The 11,651-nt window shown below is 32.8% G+C and overlaps 1 protein-coding gene and 1 long non-coding RNA gene across 2 annotated transcripts; both read right to left on the bottom strand.

The window, feature by feature from the left end:
• Positions 1-211: 211 nt before the first annotated feature.
• On the bottom strand, positions 212-3,499 carry LOC138127036 (uncharacterized). The gene is made up of 6 exons (XM_069042886.1): positions 3,018-3,499; positions 2,452-2,966; positions 2,304-2,403; positions 2,141-2,248; positions 1,932-2,087; positions 212-1,881 (listed from the first exon to the last, which is right to left on the bottom strand). The coding sequence occupies exons 1-6, from the start codon at positions 3,024-3,026 to the stop codon at positions 1,819-1,821; spliced, it is 951 nt and encodes a 316-aa protein (XP_068898987.1). The 5' UTR covers positions 3,027-3,499; the 3' UTR covers positions 212-1,818.
• A 3,741-nt stretch (positions 3,500-7,240) lies between these two features.
• On the bottom strand, positions 7,241-8,715 carry LOC138125378 (uncharacterized). The gene is made up of 4 exons (XR_011157434.1): positions 8,627-8,715; positions 8,383-8,538; positions 7,641-8,331; positions 7,241-7,585 (listed from the first exon to the last, which is right to left on the bottom strand). It is a non-coding gene; the product is annotated as an uncharacterized lncRNA (long non-coding RNA).
• Positions 8,716-11,651: the final 2,936 nt, after the last annotated feature.

The raw sequence follows: 11,651 nt of genomic DNA on the forward strand, positions 1-11,651 counted from the left end.
ATACTATAAACACCTGCGCAATTTGGAAATCACTTTTGAATATTACACAGTCACATCTTGCATCACAAAATTACAAACTCATCTTGTTTTATTCAATTTGCTTCTGAAATTTTAGATCCTCGAAGTCGCTGGATTGCTCTGTTTCAGCCTTACTATTTACTTCACTTTCAAAAATTTTCAAAACCTACTTCAAGTATACTTCAAGGTTCGACTCTAGATCCACTCCTATTTTAAATTTTTTTAAATGATTTGCTAGATGTACTTCAATGTGAAAGGCAGCTTTTGCTGGTGACTGTAAACTCTATTTCAGCGTTAAATCTGCTCATGATTCGCTATTTGTGCAAGATAACATCAATGATTTAAATGAGTCATATGATAGAATAATCTTTACACAATTCTTTCCAAATGCACAGTCATGTCTCACTTTGAAAAGCAAAAAGTTATGAGTTTATTTTAATGAGTAAATGAAACTTTGTTAATTATGGCATAGATGCAATTAATAAAGCTTTTAAGCGTCTCTGCAGGAATTAATGTTTTGTTTTATTACGTAAACCTGTCCCTGGATTTGATACTCACAATTCTAATTTGACTTTCTATCTTTTGTTACTAACTGCAGGTAGGTACTTCGGTTGTTCGAATAATTACTAAATTAAATAACAACTCACTTAGGTACATTATCTGGTGGTTCCTCTTGCGTATTACCTTTTTTCTGATCACAACTAACAAACAAATAAGCGAGCACAATCAGATCGATAAATAAATTAACTAAATTACTCAAGTGTAAATAAGAAATTAACACCGTAACGATTTACGTGTTTATTCAAAGTGCTATTTAGTATTAAATTACAAAGGAAGTTATTATGTCTTTGGTGCTTTATTGAGTGGTTGATTGATGATTAATAATCGACGATGGGCGATCGATAATCGACCATTGGTGATTGATTTCAATAAACTTTGTCTTTCGTTGCTGTAAATTTGAAGAATGAATTCCAAATTGATCTTAGAACACTTGTTCTTGGCAAGTCCAAATTGTCAAGCTGTTAAAGAAAACACCTAAAATTTTACACTTTTTTCTTCATTTTATACTGTCGCTCACTTTACGAACAATCCAGGTAATGATGTTGAAATAACGTTGAAATAGTTATTTACCTAACATATGCGGGAAGTGAAATTTCCCGCGTGAGCACTTTGTTTGCGGCACGACCGCAGGGAGCGCTGCATTAGTACGAACGCGGGAAATTTCTTCTCGCAAAACTTAGGTACATTATTTTTTGTAACGAATAACTCAAAAATATTTAAAAATAATTTAACATCTTCAAGGCCCTGTTATTACTCTTACCTTCTTGAATTGTATTTTTATTTGTTTTATAATAAAATTACTTATTTATTGTGTAGTTGAGAATTAATTTTACAATTGCAAATGTGATGAAGCGTCCATTTTGTTTAAAGTGAATTGACGTTTTTGTCTGTCTAGGTCATTAATTACCAACCTTACAACGCAATTTCCCCTAGTTTTTGCTGCAAAGTACAAACTACATTTTCCACCTAGGTAGCATGTAATATACTATTACATATTATGTAGTAACTTTCTTATCACTAAATTGCTATTTTTACAACAGGTTGGTGACATAAATATTTCTAAAGATAAACGTAAAAAGGAAAAGTGAACTTATAAATATACAGGCTGTGTTACAAAAGAGGATTAATAATAAATAGAAACACGTATCATTAATTAAGAATCTTAAGTTGACTTGACTAAAAGAACCGTTGTAAAAGGTTTAATAATTTTTAAAGAGACATCCGACAAGGATCGTAAGTTTAATGCAGAGCACTTCTTATCTGAAGGAAAAAACATACTGCAGAATACACCGCTTTAATAATCTAGAAAACATCTCTCTAAAATAAAGTAAATTTATCTTGAGAAGACCCACCTTAATTCCAATTTCGTAGTTGACAATAACATTTTCTGAGAATTTTAATTTTATAGGAGTCTTCAATACCAGCGTCATTGTCATTAGTAAACGTAAATTCTTCTTATCCAGGGTGGTCCACAGTATATTTCCGTTAATGCGATGTAACACGTCTGTCTGGAGCGAAACAAATATGTATTTCAGTGAGAAAAACTAAGTGTGAGAAATACCTGATTCTCTACTGACTGTCCTGTAAATATGAGCAAGCAAAATGTGAAAACACCAGCCACGAACGTGCCACCAGCTCTAAGATTTCTTCCTATTGATAAATTCTGATGCTACAGATTTTATTTGCGTTAAATATGTAAATTGATTCATTTTAATTACACTTACAAAGAAAAAATAAAATATACAACTCAGAAATATAAAAATTCCAATGATAGCAAATAGAGGAATCCACTTTCGAACTTTCCTTATACAGTCAGAGATAACACTGAAATTAACTTTAAAGAAAAAATATGATACAATTTCAGATACGTACCTGATCAGTTCAATATGTCTTTTAATGCAAAATTTAATTCGTCTTTGGATTGCAATTTGATAGTGTTTGTTTTTGATCAATAAACCATCGTCACAGTACTCTTCCAGATTGGTGATGTTATCAACATGTTTCAAAAGCAAATATGTCTGAAACTTCAACTGTTCTGTAATATACAAAAACATATGAGCAGAATTCACGATTGCAAATGCCACCACAAGAATTGTTAATCTGTAAAACCATTTCAAAATTGGAGCACAACTAGGAAACCATCTGTCAAAAAGGTACATCGCAAAATACACTTCTTCGTCATATGGAAATGGCACAATAAACAAAATGGCAGCAATGAGTGTCAAAATTAAATTTACAATCACGAGAAATGAGAAAAACCTTGATTCGGTTTTAATTTGTGCAAGAGTTTCATTCCCAGCGGAATCCATTGGCCAAAGTTTAAATATTTTTAAAATGTCGTCAACCACTTTATTCTCATTCAGAAGTACCAATAAACTAAGGATTCCCTGAGGAATTAGTAGTTAATTATTTTACCCAAAATGATGTCGAATCATTACATAGAACATACCGGAAAAAAAAGGTCCATAGAGAATGTTGTCTCTTAGATTTAAGACGAAGAAAGAGAAATATATTTGAATGAGTGTAACCAATAAGTGTAATATTAGCGTCGTTACAAATATGACTCTCGCGAATTTCAGATTCGCAACGTCAAATGTAAAAAATCGAATTAGCCGTAACGTATCGTCTGAAATAACATTGTATATATTTTTACTTGAACTTTCCAGACTCTAGATTAATTCGTAATTAACATGCCTTTAAACGGTTGTTGGGCAGAATACTCCATTTGGCATTTAGGATTATGTCTGTAAATCTTCTGAAAGAAAAAATCATTAAATGGTGTTGAGTGCTTAATGAAAAAACGTTTGTCACAAATTTATTTGAATTTGTGAAATAATAGGTCAATTCTTTTCTGAAGTTGTGTGTTTTCTAAGTGCAAAAGAGTCACATAAATAATTTATTTTAGAACTTCTGAGAAAAAATTATAAAACGTTGTAAAACGATAAAACACCAACTCACAAAATTTAAGAATATTACAATTCGTACATTGGAAGCGTGATAATGATAAATATCGGGCCTTCAAATAAATATATATTTAGAGTATAGGCGTAGGCGACATTCTAATTCTGTTAACAGTGTAAAGTAATTTTTGTAGGTAACCAATTATTTCCCGGAGTTGCACAGGTTACATAGTAAGCTTTTTCCCAATTTCATATTGTTATATTCCGTGGAGAGGGAATAGGGAGAATACACTACAAAAATTAAAAATATTTTCTAACCTAATTTATTTCGTTAAAATGTCAAACGTTTTTTGTGTCATTTTCTACGCTGGGAAAATGTTGCAAACAATTGAATTTCCATAGGTTGCTCTAAATATAAATTTATTTGAAGGCCCGTTATATACATAAAGAGCGATCAAATTAGTTTGTAATCGAGTTATCCATTAATCCGAAATCGTATGTCGTTACTTGAAGTCCACGATCCAATAAACACAGCTTGAAACACAGGTTAGAACTCAACATATCAATCGCAAAAGACATACGAATTCAAATACATGGATTACTCGATTACAAATTAATTTTATTGCTCATATACAGGCTGTTTGAAAATTGCTAGTACAAAAAAAAACTGGTAATTGGTGATGGTGAGTTGAAGTCATCGGCAAAAGAAAATTCTAATAAAAATCCTCTAGTTTTCGAGATAAAAATTACTAAAAATTGGGTTAAAATTGTTAGTGCACCACTGAGTTAAGGTATTTTAAAAAGACACATCACGTTGTTAAGCAATAACGAAATAAAAAATTTGATGTTCTTAAACTGTCAATCTGTGGTTGCCAAGATCTTGCAAAAAAATATAAATTTTTCATATTGTTGTATAGTCCTTCATTATCACTACGATCATCACGCTTGGTTACCAAGGTTTAAAAAATATTGCCCCGCCTGAGGCGTAGAATATGCAGGAATAGGGTTACTTTATCCCTTTTGTTTTAAAAAATTAAAAATTGGTTTCTTGGATTTCTTAGGGCTTCCAGATGCCACAGTTTTTTTTTGTACTAGCAATTTTCAAACACCCTGTACATATACAACGTGTTTCAGAAATAAGTACATACATTAATGTTAACCAGTGACAGATCTCGTGAAGAACAACAAAATTGTTATGTACCATTTTTTTTTGCTGAGGGATAGATAAGAAGATAATTTTTTTTAAATTAGTTTTATCCGACTCCAAAAGGCAGATGTTTACATGTTGATTCTGTCATTGTTATTTCATTACAGAATGCACTCCTACGTTTTACGTCAACACCAAAAATACGTATCTTGATGACGCTGTGCCTTGTAGGAATGATATTTGTACTTCCTGAGGATATTCCGTATCCACGATTTACATAAACCTACTTCAAGAGAAATTTGTCTTAAACTGTATGGTGGGTCCAAATTTACCATCGCCAAAATACATTCTTGAATTTAATTAAATTAAGTTTTTGAAGTAAAATTTGTCATTTTCTCAAAAAAATTGTTATGTAAGGTACCAATTTTTTTCATTCATTGTTTAGGTAGTAGGAAGGTCTATCAGAAAGAGAAGAAAAAAGTGGGGGTTGTCATCAAAAAAAAATGTGACGTCATAACTCAAAAATAGATGACGTCATGAACAAGTAAAGCAACTTAAAATAAGCATTATGAAAAATAAAAATTGACCTGTGTCAGCGTTTTCGACAAATGTCATTAGTTTGGAAATTACTGAATTTATTCCATAAGTAATTTCCACACTGTATATTTAAATTATGAAATTCCAACTTACCAAACATACAAGTATTCATAAACTGATGTCCTAAATTGTCTTTATCGTAATATACTCAGCGTCATTAAATATAATTAATTATTTGGTAATTAATTTTGGTAATTTGACTTTAATAACTGTAACAAAGTTTTATTTAGACAACCTTGAATATTGGAGCATAGAGCGAAATTAGTGACTTTAATAGCTAGTTACGAAAGTTATTGATGAGGCATTGATGGAGGTTGTTCAAATATTTAAATATCAGAGAAGGATGACGAGGTAAGTAAATACTCGTTTCACTTTGGAGGGAGTAAGACCAATATAATTAACTGAACTAAAGAATAAAAGAAATAAGAAAAACACAAATTAAAGATTGTAAATCTGACAGGATTAGAAAGAACTTTTTTTTCAGATAATTTATGAAACTTTTATAAACTATGACAATGAAAATTCTGAAACTTCCAACACGTTGTAATACTTTTAATTCCAGAGAAATCTAAAAATAATCCGCTGGCCAACAAAAGTGTGACCTGCTATTACTGTCAATATTATTATGAAATAATTTTTATGACCTAGAAACAAATAAGTAAGTTAAAATTTGTTACACAGTAGGTATAGTTTAATGTAATAAAGTGAAGTGATCACCAAATACCGGGATATCAAAAATTATCTTGGTCAAAGGTGGTCATGGATTGGAAAACGTCCGTCTCAACTTATTTCGTGTGACGATTTCTTTCGTGCCTTTTTTATGAGGTACAGAGCCAGTTTCGCGAAACAAACCAACACATTTTGTAAGGTATGCATAAAAATCCTTCGGCAGTACTGCAAAGCGTGGGAAGAAATAAAACCAAATGCGACCAAAGTAGAAAAAATTATATTTTATACTGGTTTTATATGACGCACTGTGACACTCGTTCTGTTGGAACACTCCTCACTGCGTTCGTCGTGCCTCAAGCAACTCGTGTCACAATCAAGCGTATAGTAGTATGTATTATACAATTTATTGTAATATTAAATTGTATTATATATTTGATTTAATAAATTAATACACTTGTAATACTGAGATATTAGTACATTTATAATTTACTAAATATCTAATGTATAGTCCATTTTTTTATTATAGTCCGATGAGCTTAGTCCGAATCAAGAAGTCGACATGACCTGCGTCTGCTTTCGACATTTGACAGCAGTGCATGGTTCTACCAATATTTGAAACTCTATTTAGGCAACATGAGACAGATATTGTGTTCTTTCGTGCTTTCTTGGTATTTCTGCAAATTCATTCATCCGTTTTAATTTTATCTTTCAAAAAACCGCTCCCTTCAGAACGCTTTTGATACCTAACTATTTACATATCAACTAATAGGTCAGATATATTAAAAATTGTTGAAAACAGCACTAAACAATCACGTTTAGACTGTCTTTCTTTCTTCCTAGATTTTGTTTCGGCAACGCCATGAACACAAAACAACTCTCTAGGAATTAGTTTACCCCCTTACCTGTTAACTTCCAGTCTTGCAAGTTTCCGCGCAATTCCAATATTATTTTTGCAATTTACAAATTCTGCAAAAGGATCTGTCCACATGCTTTTCGTTGGCATCATACGGAGGACATTTCAAGCAAAATTAAACAAAATAATCACAAATAACGTGGTTAAAACGTAACCTAAAAATTTGACGTCGTCGCTAGTGGAAGAAACGTACAATTCGCGTCTTGCTCTAATCGCACATGCTAAAGCGAGATGCATAGTGGGACACGCTTAATACAATACGTACAAGAATTCAATAGTTTGTTTACATTATGTTGAAAAGAGATAGCAATATGACAGTTGTTCTGCTTTTTAATTGATACATCGGACTATAATTAAAAAATGGACTATAACTTAGTGCATATCACTACACATTAATTTTTCAAAATTTTAAAGGCAAGGGTGCCTATTTTTTACTACAGTTATTACAGTTATTTGTGCATAAAACGAAGTTGTACACAATCATGTATACAGTGGGTGATATTAATAAAAATAAGAAAATGCTTCGAAGCATTTGTTACTTAGCATTAGCATTTGCTTTAAAGTAAAAGCTTTTGCTTCTAGCAATTGCTTGTTTTAGTATTAATAAACAAATCCTCTCGACGAAAGCATATGCTAGTTACTTGACAAGTAATTGCTTGCCGTTCAATGCAGGGCGCCAGGAAAATGTATCCAAAGTGGTGCCTTTTCTATAATTTTTCCCGTGACAAATTTTACAACATTCGATAAAATTGGTTGACTTCAGCTACCCCAATCTGAAATCTTATAAATAGTTTAACACTATTTATTACTCTATGAATAATTTTATTTTTTATACCTGGATCAGCCACATATCGCAACAATATTTTTATTTTCATTACCGAAGATAAAGCACCACCATGCGTTTCTTCATCGTCATTCCCAAAAAAATCAGCAATCCACTCGACACTTTCATTTCGGAAATGAAACAATTTTACATCATCTTCTCTTATAATGGTATTGTCTTTCTTTTCTTTGTAAAATTTACGGTTTCTTGGCACTTGGAACATACTTTTATGGTGCTTTAACAGCCGATTTGTAACTACTAATATGACATGAAGGAGAATGTCATTTATCCTAGCAATTGCTTACTATTTGAAGTAATGCTAAAGTTTATTAATAGTAAAAGAAGCAAATCCTAATATCGTCAAGCAAATGCTTTCTAAAACGAGGAAAAGCATTTGCTAGCCAGGTCTCACTAGCATTTACTACACTTTTATTAATATCGCTTAAAGCAATTGCTTATAAAATAGCTAGCAAAAGCATTTGCTACCTTTTACTAATACTGCCTAGTATGTGGTACAAAAGAGCTTAACAAATAAAGAAAAGCCAATCCCTAATTATTAAGAAGCTTAACTAGCTTGACTAGAAAAGCCAATATAAAAGTTTTAATAATTTTTAAAAATGCATCCGACAAGAATCATATTTTAATGAAGAGCACTTTTTATTTGAACGAAGAAACATATTGCAGAATACACCGCTTTAACGAGCTAAAAAACATCTCCTTAAAATAAAAGACATTTCTCGATGATAAGACCCACCTTAATTCCAAGTTTGTAGTTGGCAACAACATTTTCTGAAAATTTTACTTTTAACGGAGTCTTCAATACCAGCGTCATTGTCATTAGTAAACGTAAATTCTTCTTATCCAGAGTGGTCCACAGTATATTTCCGTTAGTGCAATGTATCACGTCTGACTGGAACGAAATAAATACCTTGCGATCAACAATTACTTACATAAAGGGCGGCTATGACGTTGACAGTGTTAGAAAGTATGAGAAATACCTGATTCTCTATTGATTGTCCTGTAAACATGATCAAGCAAAATGTAAAAACACCAGCCATGACCGTGACACCAGCTCTGAGATTTCTTCCTTTTGATAAATTCCAATACTACAAATTATATTTGCCTAAGTATGTAAATCGGCTCGCATTGATTACACTTACAAACAAAGAATAAAATATACAAGAAATTCTCAGAAATATGAGAATTCCAATGATCGCAAATAGGGGAATCAACTTTCGAACTCTTCTTATACCATCAGAGAAAACCCTGAAATTAATTTTAAAGAAAAAAAAGACACAGTTTCAGAGACCTACTTGATCAGTTCAATATGTCTTTTAATACAAAATTTAATTCGATCTTCAACTGCAATTTGATTGTGTTTGTTGTTGACTAAAAAACCATCGTCACAGTACTCAACCAGAGAAGTGTTATTACCAATATTTTTACAAAGTAAATATATCTGAAATTTCAACTGTTCTGCAACATACAAAAACATGTGAGCAGAAGTCACAATTGCAAACGCCACCACAAGAATTGTTGATGTGTAAAACCGTTTCAAAATTGGAGCACAACTAGGAAACCATCTGTCAAAAAGGTACATCGCAAAATACACTTCTTCGTCATTGGGAACTGGCACAATAAACAAAATGGCAGCAATGAGTGTCAAAATTAAATTTACAATCACGAGAAATGAGAAAAACCTTGATTCGGTTTTAATTTGTGCATGAGTTTCATTCCCAGAGGAATCCGTTGGCCATGGTTTAAATATTTTTAAAATGTTGTCAACCAATTCATTCTCTTTCAAAAGTACTACTAAGTTAAGTATTCCCTGAGAAATTAGAAGCTGATTATTTTATCCAAAATGATGTTGAAGCATTACGTAGAACATCCCGAAAAAAAAAGGTCCATAAAGAATGTTATCTCTTAGATTTAAGACGAAGAAGGAGAAATAAATTTCAATGAGTGTAACCACTAAGTGTAATATTAGCGTCATTAAAAACATGACTCTCGTGAATTTCAGATTCGCAATGTCAAATGCGAAAAATCGAATTAGCCATATCGGATCGTCTGAAATAAATTTGTATTTTTAGTTGAATTTTCCATACTTTTGACTAATGCGTAAATGATATACCTTCAAATGGTTGTTTGGTAGAATACTCCATTCAGGATTATGTCTGTAAATTCTGTGAAAGCAAAAATCATTAAATGGTGTTGAGTGCTTAATGAAAAAAGGATTGTCAAAAATGGATTTGTGAAATAGTACGTCAATTCTCTTCTGTTTTCAAAATGCAAAAGAGTTACATCTAATTTATTTTGGAACTTCAGAGAAAAAATTATATTGTAAAACGATAAGACACAAACTCACAAAGTTTAAGAAAATGACAGTTCGTACATTGAAATCAAATGATCAGATTTCAACTTACCAAACACACAAGTATTCATAAACTGATGTCTGATGTTCTAAATTGTCCTTATTGTAATATAATCGATGTCATTAAATATAATTATTTGGTATTAATTTTGGTAGTTTGACATTAATAACTTGTAGTGACCCAGTTTAAAATTTAAATTTAAGTTTCCGGTACCGCCACAACAGCGCGCCAAATGTGAAGGTACTAGCGGCTAGACTGGGAACTACTAGCGGAAATATAGCGGGGGGAAACGGGCTCGCGCGGGGGGTTGAAGGGGGTAGTTCACTTTTGTTTGGTTTTTCGAAACGAACAGACCTTGCGAAGAGCGATCCAATATTCCAAAAATTCAGTAAGTTACATCTGAACCGATTACACTACCGTTCCGAGTAGATATTTTGTGTCCCCGTGAAGAATTCAACGTTTTTAATTCACCTGGGTAATTTATCCCACTTTCGTTGTTTTTTTTTGTGTTTTGTTTTGGGGCCAGGACCACGTGGTAAGGGTATGTTGTAGATTTCATTTTGTTGCATGCTGTTGCTTTAAGAAGCGCCCATTCGTTAATTTTAAGCGGTATCTTTCTCCCGGGAGGTTCTTTTTTTGTAATCTTGTAATTTCGGAAATTAGGAGCCGTCGTCCGAACCGCGAGCGTCCATTTTGTTTTCTTTTTTTTTCTTCACTAACATTTTATTTTAACGGCACTCGACCCGCCATTTTCTTTTTGTTTAACATTACCAGCGATTATTGTATTCGTGATTTATGTTGTTTACTGATATTTGTGCCATTTAAAGTGGTTCTATTTTATCGTTATTTAACTTCACGTCTTGTTCTCTTTTATTTCCTCCTTGTTTAATGTTGCGTTTTGTTTTGCTTATGTTATCCTTGTTTAATGTTGTGTTTTGTTTTGCTTATTTCATCATTGTTTAATGTTGCGCTATGTTGTGTCGAATTTTCTCATCGTTAATGTTACGCTTTGTTCGATTGAATTAAACTCGGGTTTTTCTTTGTGTTGTTGTTAGATTTCGGAAAAGTTAAAGTAAAATGTTGTAAGTGCGCCCCCATGGAAGCTAGGTGGCAATCAGGAGGTCGGAGGGTTGTTTAGTCAAATTTCTGTGGAAGCTACGGTTATTTAAAGCCGTTAGCGGGGGCGGACCTGAGTCTTCGCTAATGCGGCGGCGGGATGTTTTCGTGAAGCTTCCGTCGAGGTTATAGAGATTTCGGGGGTTTGTCGGGAAACGGTTGGTTGGGGACGGTGGAGCTAAATATTCGCTTATGCTGTTTAGTGATGCTAATCGTACGACCCCGAGGCGCTCTGTCACTCTTGCTTGGTCGGCGAAATAGTCTGACATTCATTAATACCTCGAATATCTATAAACGTCGCTTGATTTCAAGATGATTCAGATTATTCTTCTGAGTCCCCTCGCGACCGAAAGTTTGTTACCTCCAGCTCTAAGTTCCCGTTGGCGTACCTTGACCGCGTAGTTTCAAATAACCATTGTTTTTGTCATTAATCTAATTGTGAAATATGAGTAATACCTGGGATACGGTTTTTGAAGAGGGTTTTTCATCCGTCCCTGTCTGTAATAACTGCCTTATAATTTGTTTACTTGTTTTG

The sequence above is a fragment of the Tenebrio molitor genome, chromosome 3 (genome assembly GCF_963966145.1).
Source record: "Tenebrio molitor chromosome 3, icTenMoli1.1, whole genome shotgun sequence".
NCBI classification, from domain to species: domain Eukaryota; kingdom Metazoa; phylum Arthropoda; class Insecta; order Coleoptera; family Tenebrionidae; genus Tenebrio; species Tenebrio molitor.